The sequence below is a fragment of the Leguminivora glycinivorella genome, chromosome 8 (genome assembly GCF_023078275.1).
Source record: "Leguminivora glycinivorella isolate SPB_JAAS2020 chromosome 8, LegGlyc_1.1, whole genome shotgun sequence".
Lineage (NCBI taxonomy): Eukaryota > Metazoa > Arthropoda > Insecta > Lepidoptera > Tortricidae > Leguminivora > Leguminivora glycinivorella.
In genome coordinates this window covers 13,857,038-13,879,225 of record NC_062978.1, presented here as the reverse complement: position 1 = coordinate 13,879,225, position 22,188 = coordinate 13,857,038, and the positions used below count along the sequence as shown (strand labels likewise).

Below are 22,188 nucleotides of genomic sequence, written 5' to 3'. Positions count from 1 at the left end.
GGCGACACACTAATTGATGAGATGAGAAAGTACCTCGAGGCTGACTTGGATATAGACTATGAGTGCGCTGACCACATGTGGACTAAATTTGAAGAACAATGTAAAAGTAAAGCAACACAGATCTTAGGTGTGTCCAAAGGTCCTCTTAAAAAAGCAAAAATCCTAAATGGTGGAATGAGAGGGTGCACGAGAGTTTGGCAGCTAAGAAATCCCAGTTTAAGGTTTGGCAAACTTCCCAATCAGATGAAGATCGAATTAAATATAAGGAAGCAAAGAAACTAGCGAAGCAAACCGTCGCACAAGAGAGAGCCAACACTGCCGTCCTAAGGTAAAAGGCAGCTATTCGACAAAAGCTAGTTTTGCGATAATCGCAAAAAACCTTCTTTTTTGAATTTCTACAAAACGGATTAACTTTTTTCATTATTTCTTTTTGTATATAGTAGGTATAAGTGTTTACTTATTTTAGACATTATTTGTGTGTTTGTACAGCGACTGGTCTTTTTTTAATTCGATAAAAGCCTTTTTGCATAGTATTAAGCTTCAAAAATGGTAGATATTACTAGTCAAGAAAGCGGTAAAACATGCTTTATACGGTGTTCTAATCTAGGATTTTCTCTTAAACTAGGCTATAACGCCGTATATAATCACATACTATCTTATTGCTTAGCAACAATGCCCATCTAGCACTCGAGATTCTAAGTTAAAGGCAGTATCGTAGTTATTCGGCCTTTTTAATTAGTATCCTAGTGAGTTTTCCAGATTTTCGACTGTACTGCTAGTCTAAAAGAACGCATAATATCAAAAAAATCGTATATACGGCTTTATAGATTAGTATATTTGGAAGAAATTGGAACAAAATGCAAATACGTCGTTTAAAAACGTATATATTAAAGAAACAAGAAAACGCCATTCTGTCCCTATTTACTTAAAAAAAAACTAGATCTATCGATTCTTTTTGGATAGTGATAAATATAATATAATAAACTTTTACAGTACACAATAATACCTGCTCTTTTAAATTAGTCAGTAAGTAGTCAATTATTAGTATCTAATCGTCATTTTTCCTCAAAGCCTAGATGATAAGAGTGCCGTCTGTATACTAAACATACGTGTACTAATTCGGAGTTTTGTGGAAACTTTCTTACGTTGCTAATGGAAACAAGTTAGTAAGTAATGATGAAATAGGTAAATTTGTTATTTTGCTTTGAAAAAAGGTCAATTTTTATATCATATGTCATATGTCAATCTATCGCGTCACTTCTGAGAATTGGAGGCAAAATAAATTATAATTATGTAATTTTAATGCCAAGATGAGAGGTAGAACAACAACGGGTTTTAATTGTGACCAATCTATCTGTAAAGGATTTGGAGTCATCCAAATATGAAATTGGCCGCACAAGATGTGAGTTAGATTAGAAAGCAGTTTACACTACCTACTACCAAATGGTTTCGCATGAATTATACATACAGTTTAGAAGAATTTCATGGTCGCTCCAAAAACCTGGCTCTTTTCTATAAAAAAATTTAGAGAAAAAGATAATATAATTATTATGTGACGAACAGTTTGCAAACAAAAAACAATTTTACCAATTTCTATTAGAGATTGTGCGAATATGTAGCAATAGTTCAGTAAGCTAAAGAGCGTCATTCACTGCGGCTGGTTATATACATGAAACAAATACATCCAAAACGCATCCAAACTCAGGAATCACCCGTCAAAACTCGAGCTCGGAAGTTAAACGACCAAGAGGTACCTCAACCTCTGATAGGGTTCAAATACCTACGATAAAATGATTTTTTGCGAAAAATTTGGACAAAAAGTGGTTTGGCAAGTAATTTGTCCATTCGTTTTTTGTTTAAGGAAACTTACATTCCTAGATTTACAAGAAGGAATGCCTTCATAAGCAGGTTCTGCTTAAGTATATGAAAGTACAGGGATCAAATATTCTTCTGGTCCGATTAAGCTGCTTTTCACTACGCTCGCCAAGTACCGGTCTGGTATCAAGAGAATGATGTCGAGTTTGTTGCGAAAACATTAAATCCGTCGAACTACCCTGAAATGAATTAAGCTAAGAAACAGATAACATCGAGCAATTCAGAAATGACTGGATTAGTAACCATAAAAATCTTCAACAATGTTACAATACAAAAATTGCGATCCAAATGTTTATAGAGAGTATCAAAATCAAAGTCAATCAAAATAATTAGTTATAAATTGAATTCGACTACAACAAAATAGTCATTTAATGGATTTTCTGGAAACAGTGGCAGATGACCCCGTAAGTTTATTATATAGGCCTAACTTTCACACGAACATGCCTATGCTTTTTGATACTGGTTATCAAAAATATGGTTATTTTCATATTCAATTTCCTATTATATTCATATTAATATTCCATGTTTGTAACATAAAACATAGTTGAAAATGTAGACTACTGCCAATACTTCTCCTTCTTATTCCTCATACCCTTATCTCATTTTATGTGGGGTAGGTAGAACAGGTCTTCCTCTTTCATTCTCCTCTTTCGTCATCTCAACACTCATATCTTTCTCTCTAATATCCTATTTCACATAATCCATTCATCGTTGTTTGGATTTACCCCTCCCTCTCTATATCAACATTCATCTCTAACGTTCTCATTCATTAATTGCAAATTATTTACTTGTTTTACTGTAAATTAAACCAAAAAGGATAACGTTAAATACTTAAACCGTGGAATATTAATATACCTCATATAGTGTTAGCTGCAAAAAAAAAATATATACGAACAACTTTCCCACCGCAAACTACGCTAAAAAGACGTATTTGCTTTCGAGCAATAATATCTGAAAATCGAGTTAAATGTTTGTATCTCGAATAAAAATGACAATAGAAATGGTGTAGGAAATGTAAACAATAGTTATTATTGTTAAAACGTATCAAAAATGCAATCATTCAGTATTTTTCCTAACTTCGTTTTGTTTCGATCAATATTTCGCGCGAAAAAGCCAGCTGCGCTCTCGTACTGTCAGCCACAAGCTGCGCCGGTGCTCGCAGCTCGTCACTGATGGCTTTTCCATAGCATAAAGTATCTTTCGGCTGGCGGGTGGATTGACAAAGGTTGGAGCATATACTGTTTTATAGGCTAGTTTGCAGCACTTTCACTCATTTTAAAAGTTTTTTTACGTTTAATATGACACCCATACAAAATAAGAAGAACGTATAACACTTATTCGTTTTTATAGACTAATATTGTGTTGTAAAACAATCGAGCGATACTAGGCTTAAATGACGTATTTGACATTTTTTACAGAAAAAATGTATATACGCTTTTTTAGACTAGTATCAGTTTAAAAAATTGATCAAAATCCTACGCTAAAACTACGTATAACGTCTTGTACGTATTTTTAGCCTAGTTTTTCACTTTTACGTACTTTTAGGCTAGTAATACTGGATAACATGTCAACCTAACCAGATCGTAAAAAAACGTATATCTGCATATACGTTGATTTAGCTTAGTTTTGTTAAATAGCTGCTTTTTTGGCTAGGAAATCTTGGAAAATTAGTGCAAATACTGCCTTTTTAGAGAAATTTTCTCGGAAACTAGGCAACATATCGAAAAACGGAAAAAAGTGGTCGATGCAGCTTAACCTGTACATTACGAATATTACAAGTCAATTTCGGCAAAATGTCGAATAGCTGCCTTTTACCTTAGGACGGCAGAACTCAAATCAGGCTTTTTATGCCGACTTGGAAAACGCCAAAAATGAGACTGAAGTACTCAAAATTGCTAAAACTAGACATAGGTCAACAATGGATATTAGAGTAAATAAGTACATAAAGAACAAAAATCATCAACTAATCACAAACAACGAACAGATTAACGACAGGTGGTTAGAATACTATGAGCAACTACTTAATGAGGAATTCCCACATGAAGAACCAGCACCTCAAAATGCCACACATGGTCCTATAAAAAATGTGGACGAAGGAGAGGTCAAACTAGCGATCACAGCAATGAAAAATCGTAAAGCCCTAGGCCCAGACGAAGTACCGGCGGACTTATGGAAGCGATTAGGCCCGCCGGCAGTAACCTGGCTGACCAGGCTGTTTAACGCCATCTTAACCACCAAAAATATCCCGGAGTCGTGGCGAAAAAGCTACTTACTGCCCTTCTACAAAAATAAAGGAGACGTGGCAGAGTGCGAAAATTATAGAGGTATAAAACTTACCTCGCATACGCTGAAAATATGGGAACGGATCATTAACAAACGTATCACAGCGCTCATCAGGATATCTCCATGTCAGTTTGGGTTCACTGCTTCCAAATCCACCACCGACGCCATACAAGCGATCAGAATCTTGATGGAAAAGCATAAAATCAATAAAGTAGACTTACATCTAGCATTCATCGACCTTGAAAAGGCGTTTGACCGCGTGCCACGTAAACTTGTATGGCAAGCACTTCGAGCCCAAAACGTACCGGAATACTACATCCAGATTATTCAGAACATGTACTACGGTGCTACCACAAAAGTTCGAAGCCTGGCGGGTCTAAGCAAAGCTTTTGAGGTTAAAGTAGGCGTCCACCAGGGTTCTGCGCTGAGCCCTTTACTTTTTAATCTGGTGATGGATTACCTCACTAAGGACATACCGGCACCGTTACCATGGACCATGCTGTATGCAGACGACGTTGTACTAGCCGCAAATACTGCACAACATCTGCAGGAACTCCTCAATATGTGGACACAGTCCCTGGAAAAGTACGGCCTACGTGTTAGTAGGAGCAAAACCGAACACATGCAATGCTCCTTCAGTGGAAACACAAAGCAAGACACAATACACATCGGTACAACCACCCATACCAACAGTGAGGAAGTTCAAATATCTGGGCTCCATGCTAACACCAGATGCAAACGTGGATGAGACGTCACACATCGCATAAGTGTCGCGTGGCAAAAATGGAGAACGCTGACAGGAGTACTGTGTGATCATCATATGCCCGTAAGGGTGAAGGGCAAAGTGTACAAAACTGCAGTTCGCCCAGCCCTATTGTACGGATCCGAATGCTGGACAGTCAAGAAAATCCACGAACATAAGGTCCACGTCAATGAGATGAAGATGTTGAGATGGGCGGGAGGTGTGACTCGGCTCGATAAAGTGCGCAACGAATATATAAGAGGCAGCTTTAAAGTCGCACCAATCGCCCAGAAACTCACCGAGAACCGTCTCAGGTGGTACGGACATATCAAAAGACGCAGTGAGGACCATGTGGTTCAGATTGCACTAGGTTTGCCTGAGCGGAAAAGAGGTGGAGGCCGCCCGCCACTAACCTGGTGGTAAAAATACAAAGAGACCTCAAGGAAGCCCATTTGCCTGAAAAGACAATCCAGGACAGAGTATCCTGGCGCAGACGAGTGAGGAGACCCGACCCCAAATAATGGGAAAAGGGTAGGACAAAGAAGAAGAAGAAGAAGATAAGTTGTGATATTATTTTACTTTAATAAATATCATTTTGTTAGAATACTGCTAATTGTTCCAGGGTCCTGCGTTTTTCACAAAGCTCTTGCATAAGCAAAGTTCAGTTTGCTGAACATTATATTCGAATTTCCATTGTTCGTAAATTTGTCGTCTTCGTTATTTTTGCGAGGCAAGCATTAAATTCCGTATTCCCTCTAGAAATTCCAATGCAATTATTTGTCTTTGAAATTCAGTTCGCCGCATAAAACTTGCGATGCATTTCTGCGTTTGCACGATTCGCCGGGTGCTGAGATATGTAAAAATCGATTCTTTCTTTACTTACTTTACTCGGATATTTTGGTACAAAATTAATAATCATTAAAATTATTTCGTTAATTTTACTTTCTAATCGAACCTCAAAAGAAAACAGAAATTTGTAATAAACAAGCATATTTAAAGTTTTCTCAGCATAAAACCTATTTACTGCATTTTTTATTTAGAAATACCTATTACAAGTTTTGTAACTTACGTTTTTTAAAGTAGTATACATATTGACAATTGACGCAACCTTTTATCTGCGTATGATTTGCCGAACAAGTAAATACTATACTCACACACATGGTACATGGACGTGGTAATACACATGGTTTGATGAATGAGACCATGAGGGAGGGAACGTCCCTTTTTGTACTATCCATTATTATAGGAAGTAATGCTCCCTTCCCCGCTACAATAATGGACTAAAAGGATATAAAAGCTGTACACGTGTAACAAGATAAATATCTGTTCCAATACAAACCTATGTGAGTACAAAAATACAAATTTATACCTATCATACCTCTTTAAAATTTTGTGTAGGCTTTTAGAAAATATTTGTTTAAGAACATCTAATGCATATCGAAATAATAGGCCGAACGTATATCACATAGAAAAAACTTAACGTAACAAATTCTGATGACCTGAAGGCAGAATAGGTAGAATTTGTTTACACGTTTTGGTATAAATATTTGCCACTGATGTTATAATACCAACTCTTTCTTTATCACGAAGTGCCCATGGTTCGTTCTCAAAAAAGTGGCACCGTCAGGGTAAAGTGAATGAGAAAAAATGAAAATGGTTTTTTGTACCTTTTTGGATTTAAATATGTTTTTGAGTGCATCAATGATACGGAATTTGCGGGAGGGAACGAAATAGTCGTAAAAACGTAGAACTTATAGCGAGTTGAAATTTTAGACATACAGGAGAAAGTGAATAGACAGGGTAGCAGGGAAAACGGGGCAGGATAAAGAGAGTTTGAATAAAAAAACAAGTTTACCACGAATAATTCAACGTATATCGACTATTATGATTTTGTTAGGATTCAATTTTTTTTTCTTTAAGTAGAAACAAAAGCAAAAAAAAGTATTTTTTTAAACAATATCCATTATTTTTTATTCAAAACAGTTGAAGTACAGTAAGTGATATCTGATTATTGTTTTCTGTCACGATGCCTGCACGTACCAAATGTTTCTTTTTGACCCAGTGTTTGACTGGTAGAGAATGCCTTAAGGCATTATGTACACCATTTTGTACTTTTTTATGTGCAATAAAGAATAAATAAATAAGTACCTATAATCACAGTCTTGTAAAACAACAAAGCACATATCATGATTCACAATGTGAGTTATACTTGTGCGTGTAATGCCTGCAATGGCTGCCCCAGTGGAAGAGTTGGTTCGTCTCCTTGATGTCTCCTTGGTAACAGGTGTCGAGATAATGAGGTCAGTATTTAAAATGAGGGCCACTCTAGGGCCGGACGGCGTGCCTTGGCTCTTTAAACATCTTGGAAGTAGATTACGTGGCCACATTGACGACTGCCTCCGAGAGGGTATACATTCTCGTTGTAAGGTGGGCAGACTGTGCCTTTCGAAAAAAGGGTAGTCCAGCTGACTGTCCCTTAGGATACCGTCCCATTGCCTTCCTAGATGAAACTGGCACGATGTTGAGCGCATCATCGTATGTCTCATCTACTGCTGTGCACGCATTTTGGAAGACACGTGCCCAAACATCAGAGATCGGGTTCTGGGAGGAGCGATAGACGCAAATGATGTGCTGCATAAATACAGCGGTCTGGTAGCAGAGAAAAGGCAGGGAGCCATCGCAGTATCTCTTGACATTGCCAATTACTTCGGCTCTCTTCTTTATGTGGTAATAAAATAGGCGCATTGCTTCCACGATGCGCCTTTCTATTTGAAGATCATCATTCACCATAGGGCATTACCTTGCAAATAGAGTAGAGCTCAATGAATCAGGAGGAATATGCCTAGAAAGACAAATGGAGTGTGGTGTTCCTACCGGCTGCGCCATGTAAACGTATAGGGACAGGTCAATGAGGCTACGTGCTCAAATCAAGACTGACTTCTTTATTCTTCTGGGTTCTTACCCACATGCATATTCATAATAATCATAACCTACCCACAGTTTTCCACAGGGGTCGGTACTGGGCGCCTGCTCTGGAGCATTGGCTTTGACTTGGCTATCAGAGTAGTCCAACTTCTCCGCATGATAACATTTTTTTTGCCGATGACACAATAGTAGCCGTGAGTGGAAGAAAGTACCAGGATAAGAAGGAGAGCCACAGTGGCAACTGAGCTCACAGTTGGGCGCATTAATTTGTTTGGGCTTGCAGTGTTACTTGCCACGACCGATAACGAGGTTTTCGAGGGAAAAGGTTGGCTTCTGCCCGAAGAAAGTGATTACTGCCGACCTAGCCAAAATGATAATAGTTGACGCTATACGCCGATCGAAATGCAATCTGGTTCTGTCGTGCCTACATGCAAGAAAGATAGGGATGTTGCCTGTTGGCGGTGAGGCGGTCCCTCTTACGCCCCAAATTAAGTACCTACTTGGGCTTAAATTCAAATCAAAATTGGTACTCCGAGGAACATTTTATCATATTGGTTCCTAGCCTCGTCGGGACTGCTTCGGCGCTGAGCAGACTATTGCCCAATATCGAAGGACCCAATGCCCCATATCGGTGCTTATATGCGAACGTCATCCGCAGCGTGTATACAAAATTTCAGCTCAGTCGGTTGAACATTTCTGCTTCAAATTGGGTTGCAAAATTTGACCTCAACATACATACAAACATACATACATTGCAAGTTAGTAAAAACCATGTCAAAATAGCTTGTTTTTACTTGTGTTTCTTTATCCTGTCAACAGTCACTTTACCCTGCAGAGTGATGGCAGGATAAAGTTACACAGGGTGTAGTGAAAATCCGATTAACTAGATATTATCTCCGAAATTGTTGATAATACAACTGTCATAATTTTAATATAAATAGTTATACTTCAATACAACATTAAAATGTTATTAGTAACAAAACCGCCGTATTAATATTTTAAAATAATGATGCCAGAATAAAGTGGACATACCTGTTACAAACTCCGAACGTCACACTTTGAAAACTTCTAACCACAAGACCGCAGCACCTCACACACAAACCTTTACACCGGCGGCTAGAACCATACTGGCTACGTGTTTTACGTATATTAGGGTCTCAATAAGACTTTCTGTGTGTGAGTGAGGTGCAATACCGCGGACGCACAGGATATAGAGAAAATATCGCTGGACAAACTTTGAACGTGAAAATTTGTGTTCAAAAGTAATCGAAACATCCCGTGCAACGTATATTTAAGAATATAGTAGTCTATTCTCTACAAAAAACGATATTTTAATATCATACAACTGCAATTCAATAATCTGTAGAGCGAAAACTTGAGCTGTGTCGCGTTGTGACAAGGCAGGGTACAGTAGAAAACGGTCTTCTTTAATTTTTTTTTACAAAAGTATTATAATTATAGAAAAAATATGTTTTGGCCTCGATGTGTCACGTTAATGCCTACTTATGAAGATTTTAATTATATGTGAAAATTATATATTTCGCATACTTTCTATTCAAAAACGTGATGGCAGGGTACGATGCCACTATTTTGAGAATTACCCCCATAAGCATGAAAGTTATAGCAGTGTGACTTCAGTTGGCTAACTAATATTGCGGGGAGTACATCGTGTAGGTACCTAATGGTTGTTCAATATGTGTGAGTCATCTGAAAGGAACACAGCTTGCCTTACACAGTAGTAGTGCATCTAGTTATAAATTTTTGGCAGAAATAAAGTGAGTTTAAAACAACTTATTTTCTAATCCTATGCGAAGTTTGTTTGAACTATATGTGATGTGGCTATTTCTCCTATTTTTATCGCCTGTTGAGTATAATTAGAGATTATTATCTAGAAATTACATGAGTTATATAGTAAATATACTTTACAAAAATATTTTCTATTTTTTCACTATTTACTTCACTGTATCGCAAAATTACATTTATAAAAAAATACACAATTGGAAGAAAACAAATGTTTGTGTTAGCTATGATTGAAAAAAAAACGTATGAAGAACTTAAGTCCTACGCTTGGTTTTGCTTCGAAATGTGGCGCATGACCATACAGGATAAATGAAATGGAATTAGAAATAGAAACTGCGTCCACACTATATCAATGGTAGACAAGTATATAGCTTTATTTTGAATTACATTAATATTAAAACTTATAAATATAAATATCAAACATCAATCATATGCAACTGTGCTAAAATATCGTGAATTCTCGACTTACCAACCCGTTGTCTAATATAAAATATCCTTCTTAAACTTTCAGCTTAAAAAACACTGCCACAAGCCATCAATCCATTGTCTACAAGCTTTTAATGTAAGCAGATTACCTAGCACCCACTTTATTAACTTCCATTAAATATAAAACTAACTGTTGTTTCCGGACTGTCATTAAGTATTTTCATTACATCACTTTGGCTCCCCGCTAAGTGTACCCTGCAGGGCCGCAGTTGTGGGGTCCAGCGGTTTCTTGAATTTTTTAACATCTTCTCTAATGCTTTGGCGAAAGTTATAAGAGGTCGGCTGAGTGTCTCAAACTCTTGAAGGCCCAAGTGCACGTAAGAATTTAAAGATGCCGTAATACTTTTGACAAACAGATTATCAACATTGTTTTTTATTGCATTTTATTTATTCACATGGACATAAATGTTTGTAATACAGATCATCTGCTCTATTTAAATAGGGTAGTAATTATTGTCAAACGAGCAAGCGCATATTTCAACATAAATTCACTACCTTTCGCTATGTAGAAAAATAGTGCCATTAATCACCTTTAATTTGATCTATAAAAGATACAGATTGAATTTTAAAAAACCCATACAGGTTTAAATTTAATTCTGCCTTCGGTGAAATTCACCGTTGCCCATACAGTACTAAAAGCTTCAGGTAGATGTTGTAGAGTACGAATATGCCGTTTTTAGTTTATTTTAACAATTGTACAATTAGAATAATAGTTCTGGACATGAGAGTATCCATGAATTTGTAGATATTCGATAGTACTAGGATAAAATTTGTTTAGATATCATATGTGTAACACACCTCGATGATGTAAATTAAGTATTTAAGTATACTAGATATATGACTAACATTTTGTGTCGAAAGTATCAAGATAGAACCATTAACCTTTTGACCGTCGCGGACGGCCACGGTGGTCATCGGAAATTCTTGTCAAGAACGCCAACGATACGGGCGCCAAATGCAATGAAATTGGGACTCCGTAATGCCTAATTTCGCTCATATATTGGCGAATTCGCAATGCAGTTTTGTTGCGATTGTGTCTGGAAGACGGCATACTCCTTCATCATCTTGCGTTTAAGGGTTGAAATCGTATTCCGGATTGAAAATCGTTTTGCATTCAAGGACTCGATTTGAAAAAAAAAACCTACGCACGAGCGGGTTAGAGCAGAGCACCCCCAGAAGTCGGGCAAACTTTGGAAATGTTCTTTAGTAGGTACAGCATTAATAGATTTTCCTTACCTATATTTTACCGATTACTAAACAAAGAAGACGTGAAATACCGGATGGACAAACTTTGAGACATTTATCACCGCTTAAAGTAGAGCCAAATAATGCTAACATCTATTGTTGGTAATTACCGAAGGGAAAACGTTAGAAGACGTTAATAAGAAACGTTTTAATTACCTACTAACGTTAGTTGAATTTTCATAAAAGGTGTACCAAAATGCGAATATTTCTATGCAAACTGACATTGAATCAGAAGAAAATTTAGCAGCCGTATCGACGAATCTCAATTAGTACAGAAGAACTCCGAGGTTTTGCAATCTGGACAAGTTTTTTAACAGGAAGGCATTTATAAAAGCCTCAATAGGGATGATACAAATACAAATACAAATGTATGTCTCAATTATCTCCGATATGCGGATTGCGGGTGACATCGGCATCTTCAAAGAAGTACATGGTCCCCAACAGATGCTGGAGGAACTGTATGCCGTCGGTGAGTGTTGGGTTAAAATAGTTAAGTTAAACCAGTTAAACATATATGTACAAATTGAAAGTTATGGCAAGGACAGGCTTATCCCAAGCTCCAATTTTCAGGACAAGTTATCATGTACAACAAATAAAGCTTGGATTAAGGAATGCCATAAACGACTAACGGAGGTAAGTCATAATAACAAAATTATCCTTCAGTGGACCAAAGGACACAGAGGATCTCGAGGTTATGATGCGACCGACGAGCTGGCCAGGCAGGGGTCGATTCTTCCGATGCCCTTCAGCAAGGTATGCTCAATGGGAAACTACACACAGCACACTGGCAAACCCAGATCAAATGCTGCGGTCAAACAAGCCAAGCCTAACATCAATGGAAAACTCACAAAGACGCTCCTTCAACTAGGGAAAGTCCGCCTGAGAATGGTAACCAATGTAAGAACAGGTGGTAGACTATTTAACAAAAATATTTTCATAACAAATGCTATGAACATTCCCCTGTGACGAGGGTGCGTGAAAACACAGCAGACAGCCTCTCACCTGGTGCTGCAGTTAGCAGTGTGGCTCCATACAGGAAAAAACATCTCGGATCCCCGAGAGACTTCTCCGAGGCTCTCTTACTCAACATTAAAAGTCTAATAGGATTTCTCGAGGAGATGAGCTAGTAGGACTAGCTAAATCCCCTACATCACGCAAAATAGGCACAAAACGTCGAGTTTTGTCGAACTATAACACAATACAGAGACTTGGATCGGCCTTGCTGCCGGCGGAGATCACACAGAGGACTTGGATGTCTTTTGTAGGCTGAAGGACGTATTAAGGGCCAGAATACCAGTCACTGAAGACCAACATGTTTGATCAGTGTGTACTTCCCACCGTGACATAAGCTTGCGAGATGTTGGACACTAGCAATGTACGAAATGAAGAGGCTAAAAGTTGCATATAGAGCACAACACGTTCGGTATGTCTTTCTACGATGGAAACGAAACGAGATGATGTGGCGACGGATCAGAGTTATAGAGGTCGGATTGCTACTCTAAAATGGGCTTGGGCCGGGCCCGGGCACGTAAGTCGTGGAAGCCTAGCTCAAGAAAACCTGCTATAAAAGTTCGAAAAATTAGGAGAAAATTAATCTGTTACCTGTGATTGTCTTGAAGGTGATTATTAGTGATATTGGCTCTACAATCTACATTCGCGGTGATAAGTACTATATTTTTGTGCGTAAATTAAGGTTTATTCGGTAGATACCTATATCAGGTCGTTTAGTAGTCGGATACTTCATAGATATGGCTCATTAATGCATTATAGTGCATATCTCAAGACTATTTGTCATTTGGGGTGTGTTCTTCACCTCTTGTATGAAAGGATAACTAAATATAAGTTTTCTCGAACACCGATCAGAGTTTCTGCAGTGAAAAAGATATGACAAGTCGTGGCCCGGACACCAGACGTGGATCGCGATTATTTGAGCAAAATTAGGCGTTAAAAAGGCTCGCATGGGTCCCAATTACATTGGCAAAACTGATGGTCATCGTTGGCGTCCTCAGGAATCATTTCCAGCGACGGCTATATCCGTCCATGGCGGTCAAAAGGTTAATGTGTTGAGATAGAATCTCATACTCACTGTGTCTAGTTTATTTATTTTGTTTTATCTCGGTTGGTTGGCCCTGCATCAATAAGGACATTTTATTCAAATAATTAAATATCTAAAACTGTAGTTTACCTATGACATATTATATTATATTATTAAAGCTAATGGATGTCGGATACTATCATGTTCAGTTCTTCTCTTAATTGTAAAATTAAATTTAAGCCTCCACGTGTTTTTTTTTTTAAATAAATCTGTATCTTTTATACATCAAATTAAAGGTGATTAATGGAACTATTTTTCTGCATTTAAATATTTATTAGAATATGCAAGATATTTTGTAAAAACATGATTTTTGACAAAAAGTCTAAGAAAAAAAGATATTTTTTTAATATTTTTCGTTAATTACTAACTAATGGTTGAATTTATCGAAACAATGAATATGACAAGTATTTGAGTACACAAAAAGAGTTTTCGTTTAAAAAAAATAAAAATGAAATCGGACCAATACTTCTGGAGTTATGGTCGATTTTCTAAAACTCAATATCCGCCATCTTGGATTGGCGGCCATTTTGTTTAGCTACCATTTTGAGATGGCAATCATGGTTTTTTAACATCCCTATAAGCCTACCTAACTGCTGTAAAAAGGAAACTTAGTACCCCCAAATTATACCGTTTGGTAGTAAAACTGTTGCTTAAACGTAAAGAAATAAATTTTTATTTCATCATTCATCATTTGTAAACCAATTTTTTTTGTGAAGGTCTTCTGAGCTAGTATTTCTATTATTATTTTGCTATCTGACTATAATATTAGTATTTTATTTTATCAGGTACCTATATATTATTTTCCTTCGATGTTTTTTTTTTTAATAACTCTCTCTTTGCTCACTTAACCATTTTGAGTTGTAATCGTATTTATCATAGGACGTCCTTGTACTATAACCCCTTTAACATTTTCGAGTCGAATCCTTAATATTTAACCTGAATATTAATGCCGCGAAGCAAATTGACTTAGTACAGTTTGAATATTTACCAAACAAATAACTGAACTTCGTTGATTAATCTATGTTATACGAAGTATAAGTATATTAGAATATTAATATTTTAATTACATAAATAAATAAAATAGTAAATCAATATTTCATAATATATCCACAGTGACAAGAAGTGACACTATTTTGTTGTTATTGGTTCTAAGAAACGCCATAAGTGCACTTTTCGGTAATATCGGATCGGTAATACTTGGACAATTTTAATGAACATGCTTGGAACACTAGACTTATATTGACCGGGTTATAGACTGTGATTACCTTTTAGATTTTTGTCGATCTTCCGATATTTCGACGCAGTTGCATGCATCATGATCACGGAAAACTGACGAAGGCGGGTGGATATCAAAGTTGCGTAGACAGCGCGCGATCTACCGTCCTTCGCGCGCTGAAATAATAAGTCTAATGAATAGAATAGAATAGAATAGAATAGAATAAAGGCAAAGATAATATTTTTATGTGCAATCTGCAAGGGAACGTGACCCAGGTGGTAAGTAAAAATATGAGATTAAGAACTACAGGCAGCTTGTGTCATGTATGCAGGTTTCCTGGTTAAGTTGGTGGCTGAATAGGTATTGTTTAATTTTTATTTTAAAACTATGAATACTTTGCAGGTTCTTCAAGGGCGGAGGGATGTTATTCCAGCATTTTGAACTTTGATATTTATAACTTCCTCGGAAAGCTGCCGACGCGTGGCGTGGCGTCAGCAAATGGATCCCACATTGACGGCGGTCGCGAAGCTTAATACAAGATAGCTTATTATAAAGATATGCAGGCGATTTGTACTTCAAGACTCCGAAGAGTAGACAAGCCAAATGAAGCTTACGACGATGCAACATTTTAAGAATTTTATGCTGATTAAGGAAGGGAGTCACGTGGGCTCTCAATGGAATATTGAAACAAAAACGAGCACAGGCATTCTGAACACGCTGTATGAGTTTCTTAGTTTTAGCAAGAAGCCTAGGCCCAGTTACTACATCCATATAGTTAAGTTTGGATAGGACAAGTGACTCGATCAGTCGGATGCGCAGAGTTTCGCTAAGATACGGCCGAATTTTATATAGCACCTTAAGCTTGTAGAAGCAACTTCTTACAGCTTCTGCGGTATGCTTCTCAAAACGAAGTTCGCAATCCATCAAAAGACCTAAGTTTCGTGCTTCACATACCCTCTCAACTGGTTCATTCATCAGCATAACATCCACTGTAGTACCGACACTGGCCAGCCGCTGCTTGCTGCCAAAAACAAGGTACTTAGTCTTACTTGGGTTTAGCAGCAGACAATTAGCTGATGCCCAAGTGGCTATTCTTGTGAGATCTTGATTGAGTTTCTCTATGGCAGTGTTAATTTCCGCTGGTTTACATGATATGTAGACCTGTATGTCATCTGCGTAGATGTGATATTTACAGTGCAAAATGTGAGATCTAATATCTGCAGAGTAAAGTATAAAAAGGAGCGGGCCTATCACCGATCCTTGCGGGACACCTCTGGTAAGCTCGACCTTTTCAGAAACAAGTGACGAACCATTACTAAGTCGTACCTTAACTATCTGTGATCGATTGCTTAGGTAACTTTCGAACCACCTAATAGTTTTCTGGTCAAAGCCATAATAGGTTAACTTAGATAAAAGTAGGTTTATATTTAAACAATCGAAGGCCCTAGAGAAATCAAGAAGTACCAAAACAGTGCACATGCCATTATCTTGCGCATCCAAAATGTTGTCAGTAACATCGAGTAAAGCAGTGGTCGTGCTACGACCTTTCCGAAAACCAGATTGGACATCAGGCAAAATGTTGTTCATTTCGAGGTAGGTGGTTAACTGTGCACAGACAGCTTTCTCTATTATTTTCGATAGACAAGGTAGTATGCTAATTGGCCTGAGGTCTTTTATTACAGATGGGTTAGAAACTTTAGGCAGGGGATTAACAATTGCTAACTTCCATATATCGGGGAAAGTCGATGAAACTATAGATAAATTAATTAAATAAGTAATAATATTAATTGTATAAGGCAGTGTTAAAATAATCATATTTAAATTTATCCCATCAGCACCCTCTGCATTAGATTTTAAACCTCTAATTATTTTCATTGTTTCATTAGAGTTAATTGTGTTCAGACTAAAAACAGAATCACCAAACCTATGGAACTCAAAATAAGTTAGCTGTGATAGAGTTACACCTGATGTCCCTGGTAGATCTAGAAAGTGTTTGTTTATGGTACATGGATTATTGAAATGTGTTGGCAATTCATTAGTCTTACTTGGCAATATATTAGACTTCAGGTTTTTCCACAATATTTTTGGGTCATTAATTTTGTTGTTTATATTTTGTTCAAAATAAGCTACCTTCTCAAAATAAATTGCCTTGTTTACAACTGTTTTAAGGTCCTTATAATATTTTTTTTTTTTTTTACTTCACTTTGGTTCCTGTGGAAGTCTGATGTAGGTGATGACAGGGCTTAATTTTTCACGCTTTACACAGAAAATGAAAATAATGAAAATAACCGTGAATCATTCAAAACTCTTATGCTTGGAACAGTTATTTTACTTTGTGTCTCTGGTTAGACCTGTCAAGAGGTGAACATATCCAAAGAACCGCTTTTTCAGGTGTTTCGCTAATATCTCGAAAAATAATTATGTATTCTGGAAGAAGTACTTCTCCAGATGTGAATTGGAATAACATTCGCTGTGCTGCGCCCTGTCTCATAAAAGAGGTGACGCAATATCCATACTTCTCTTAAACCTTTAATAAATCTCTTGATGCTTTTTGGGGCTCATGAATCATTCTGTATATAGCGCGGAAAGTGACTACCGTGGTGGTTTGGAGTTTCAAAAACCGGCCGTCCCTTTATAAAGTAACAAAAGGTTTATTAAAGTTGGATATGATTTTAAGAGCAACTATAAATTATGTTTTGTAGCATCGTGTGTTAAATAAACTCAAATATTGTTAATCACACTGGTAGCAACTTTAAACATTATATTATAATTTATAGCACATTATAAATTTAATCGAGTACTTAGGTATTAATTTTGAAACTAACTTCCAAACGTTTTGGGGACGGCTTTGTCACCGTGGTCTCGGAGAAGACGTTTGCTCATCTAACATAACATAAGTAAACTGATGAACACAAATAAGGTATATTTATTTTCCTATTGGTATTGGCAAAATGTTTGAACAGCTGTTCCTGCTTTAGGTTCCCCTTTATACTTAGTTCAAATAAATAAACAATAAGTTGCTTTAAAGTTACGTTCAAGTCGTCAATTATGGAAGTAAATAGCCTTTGTTATGCCAAAGTTTAGCAACCCAGTAAGAATTTGAGCAAATTATCAATTTGACTCCGTTGTTTCAGGGAGGCGAGGACGCGCAAACAATCCCAGTGAAGATGTAATCTCACCGATTTCGGATGGTGTCTGATTAATGTTTTTAAAAACTGTTCGCTGGAGGATGGAGTGGGTCCGGCCGAGCCCAGCCAGAGCTCTATCCCTGTGGACGTTGTTAATCTGCAGCTTCAATATCGCAGGTATGTTTGATATACATGCTGATAGTCAAAACCCGTACTTTTCATGCCGATGACATCAATTTTACATAATCATAATTATAGGCTGCATATAGGAGGATCTCAATAGGTTTATTTTAATATTTAATAAATGAATATTATTCAATACAATTTAGCGTCGATTTTAGTTAGTTGGTGTCTCAGGAAACTACCTACATTGTATTATTATTGAAACACAACTAAATAATCGTCATATCAACGATAATGGAAACAAAATTCCGAAATAAAACATAAATATTAAGAAATCCAAGAATGAAAACATTTCCTGGCAAGAACAATATTTCTAAACATGTGATAGTATTCCGTAAAAACAGTGTGGTTTTTTGAGGGAAAAATACGAAATGGAATTACAAATCTGGAATCACGTTTTCATAAAATATTACGTAATGTTTTGATTTGTTCGTATTCTAGTTTATTGTATTTCCTAAAGAAAGCGAACAGACTAACCATTTGTCAGCAATTCCCGTTAAGTTTGTACATTTGGATCACGTCTCCGATTTGGATAAAAATTGATAGGCTGATAGAGTCCACGATGCTGAGCAGGATCCACTAGGTTTCTCAAAATGTCCTAGGTTGATTGTATGAAACTTTCCTTTTTTGTTACCGAAAATGTATAGAAATCTGGTAACAAAACAGGAAGGTTTCATACAAACTACATAGGACATTTTGGGAAACCTAGCGGATCTTGCTCAGCATCATGGACTCTATCAGCCCACCAATTTTTATCCAAATCGGAGACGTGATCCAAATGTACAAACTTAACGGGAATTGCTGTTGTAACAATTCTTCAACGAAATAAGGTTCATTTAACTTAGCGTGTATTTTTTTCATTTGATTAAAATCTTAACCGATAGCATGTTCGCGCGACAAACGATGAAACATCAGGCCATCCCTATCGCACTTACAGATAGTGCGAAAAGAACGGCTTGATGTTTTATCATATCGCGCGACCAGCCTGATGAAAAATGCCGATGCAGTCTAGGATGGGGTATTTCGTTTATGTCAAATAATTTTATCGAAAATATTATACTTAGGTACATAATTTTCGTGAACGTTTAAAAACTAAAAGCGGAGATACAAAAGTGAGAGGACGAGCCAAGATCGTGTTTTTTGCCGCATCGGACCATGCCTCCATACTAAATCGGACTAACAGCTGCATTGCGAGTATGAATAAATTTTGTAATTCGTACATTTTGGGACCTATTACCTGTCTCTTCGCTATTCCAGTGTGTGTTACCACATTATGTCATAGATCAATCACTCAGCACGCCACACGGCGCGAATTAATGAACCGCGCCTTTTGCGATGAGGCAATTACGTTATTGAAGTAATTATTTATAACTACTGTGGCGAAGTTTCGGTCGCCTTTACATATTTGACTAACGACGACTGACCGAGCATTCCTGATTAAATATACTATTGTACAGTAGGCATAAACATTAACTTTTTTAAATTACGTTAGAAACTTAAAGGTTTAAAAAACTTGATTTTTACACAGTTTTAAAATATCAAATTATTAAAATAGCTCTCCCAAATATTAATTTATTAGTTAGCCTGTTATGTCCCATTGCTGCGTATAAAAGACTCTTTATATGCCTCTTCGTGTATGAAAATGTTTGCCCAATCTTTTTGAAAGACTACAACACGACTATCTCATTTGAGGTCTGCCGTCAAGCCGCTCTGTGTTTAGTACCAATTCAGTAATTTCCTTGGCCGACAGGTGGTATGGCATGCGGTAGATGTTTAATTTAGTCCCAATTAAATTTAGCGATATAGATAAAAATAAAACATAAAATCTGCGTTATATACAATGAACTGTAAAAGGCTATTGTTTGATTGTCGTTTACAGAAATAAAATACCTATATTAACAGAATAACAGAACCGTGTGAAATGAACTCGTCGCTATCAATACAAGCTGGATTTCACCCAATTAAAATTCTGTACCGCATCAGAGCGGTTTTAATAAATCCACGTACGGAGTATTACAAATAATGAGGATACACATGGGTAAACAATGTTCGTAACCAAATGTTATTAAATTACGCCAGGCGTGAACACAATCAATAAATCATCGGGAAGGCAACCACGAGGCAATCTCCACGAGGTAGATATTTTAATTATGAGAAACAAGGTTGTTATTTGGGTTGGAGGTCTATAAGCTATTCTGAAGCACCGCGAGGGACTTCAGCACCCACTTACAGGCAACATTTATTATTTCTGCTCGTTAAAGGGAATTTAATAAAGTTGACTTCATACTATTAATGAAGTAACCTATATTCCTTTCAAGGCGAGTTTACCTCTCACAGTTGCGGGCGTCGCGGCGTTATTTTCCTCCATGGATATTGACGTTCTGTTTTTTGTTTGTTTTTGGTTATGTTATATGTTATGGCTCAAGTTTGTTTTTATATTCGAATCTTTAATGACTAGTTTAGTTCGGACTTTTTTATTAATTCAAATTTTTCGCTTTCTAATTTTTACAACAATCGAAAATCGAAATAAGAACATTATTAGACTAGTGCCGAAAAGTCCAATACACAGTATTAGGAAATTGTGGACAAATTTTGTATGAAAATCCGTTTTTGGGGACGATTTCACTCTTACCTATGGATAACATAAAGAACAAATCGGGGTCGGGGCGTAGAAGTAATTTTCTTGCACTCGAACCTGGGTTAGAATAATGTGCCTACTTAATGTAATTGATAAACAACATTTTTTTTACTTTACTACCGGCTGCCCATGCATACTTGTATAGTAGGTCAGTATTATGCTTTGCTGCGATTGTAAACAGATTGAATGGGCGGTCAGTAATATTTTCTGCATAGCTGAGTGCGTCGTTATAAAAATACTAGCTTTTTGCTGCATAGTTCAATGAACTGTGTTTTGTAGACTTACTATGTAGTGGTAATCCCACACAGGGATATAATAAAACACTTTTAATACCTACTATCATTTTGTCCCCGCCACGCGATGTTGTATAATAGCCAGTGCGGTATTACCTTAAAAGTTTTATGGCAGTACTTTCATTTCAAACTAAAAGTAAATATCAGCCTCAGCAAAAATTGTTAGGAGCGATTTTATCATTGTCGCAATAGAAGTAACAGTGTACCAGTGTAACAGTGTATTTAGTACCTTCTATAGATCTGATTTGATTTTTAATGGGAAATACTTCAAAAATATTTATAGTACGTATTCAAATTATAATGCCATTTTTTTCTTTCTCTGACATTATTTGATCTAAATAAATCCTGTCGATAGCTAGTTTTAAAAGTATGTTATTGTTTGAATCAGGCCGTATCGCTTTTATAGGTCATAAATGCATTTCATATTGTAATCTAGGTAACTAATCTAAAATCAAAATGCATACTTTATATTTATCAGAGTTAACCGTAGAAAACTCGTTACAAAATATTACTTAAACATAGACTAGACGAGAGCGTGGCTTGTTTTCATTAGCGTGATTGCCTCAACCTATTTTTGCAGTAAGTGTTGAATGTTAGTACCTTGTACTTAGTTTAAGTTTCGAAGTGAAGTAAGTGAAAGACTTCTTCTTTTTTTATACTTCACGGGTAAGAACGGAGGCAAATACTATTTCTAAAATGCACCTAAACGAATAGTAATAGAATACGTTAAAACTGCATTTGAGTAATGCGTAGGTACTATACATTTGTACTAATTTAAAAGATCGTAATCATATTTTTAGATACAAGTAAGAAACACTTAACTAAATTTTCTACGGCAATTCTATTATGGAGCCCAGTTCGGTGTTCCTATAGGTATACATGTAGCAAAGTTGTAATATTGAAAATAAGGAAAATTAGAAAAATAAAAAATACAAATAACTTTGGGCCACCTTAGGCGCCGGTGTGTACATACACACCAAGTCAAGTACATACTTGACACTAATAAGTTACGAGACTAAATCTCGGATAAAAACATACGAGTAATTTTTTATTCCATTGTTCTCTGCTGTGCACCCTTCTTTAATAACCATAAAAGTGTAACAAATAAGTTTCTAAATCTTAGCGTAAACTAATAAACAGGTTTACGGTTTAACGCGGGAATGCAGTATGCTATAAACCTTATGAAATAATTTCTTATCGAAGTACCTACTATTTATTAGCAACTTATTTAGACTAAGTACAAGCTTTAATTTGCTTTTTTAAAGGGCATTCGTTAGGA

General features: G+C 36.6%; 1 protein-coding gene across 1 annotated transcript in view; it reads left to right on the top strand.

Moving 5' to 3' along the window:
• The window catches only part of LOC125228567 (hemicentin-1-like), a 160,994-nt gene that overhangs the window by 22,979 nt on the left and 115,827 nt on the right, over window positions 1–22,188 (top strand). The window contains exon 2 of the mRNA XM_048133178.1: window positions 17,802–17,972. Coding sequence (XP_047989135.1) covers window positions 17,870–17,972 — 103 coding nt within the window. The 5' untranslated portion in view covers window positions 17,802–17,869. The remainder of the gene's footprint in view (window positions 1–17,801; window positions 17,973–22,188) is intronic.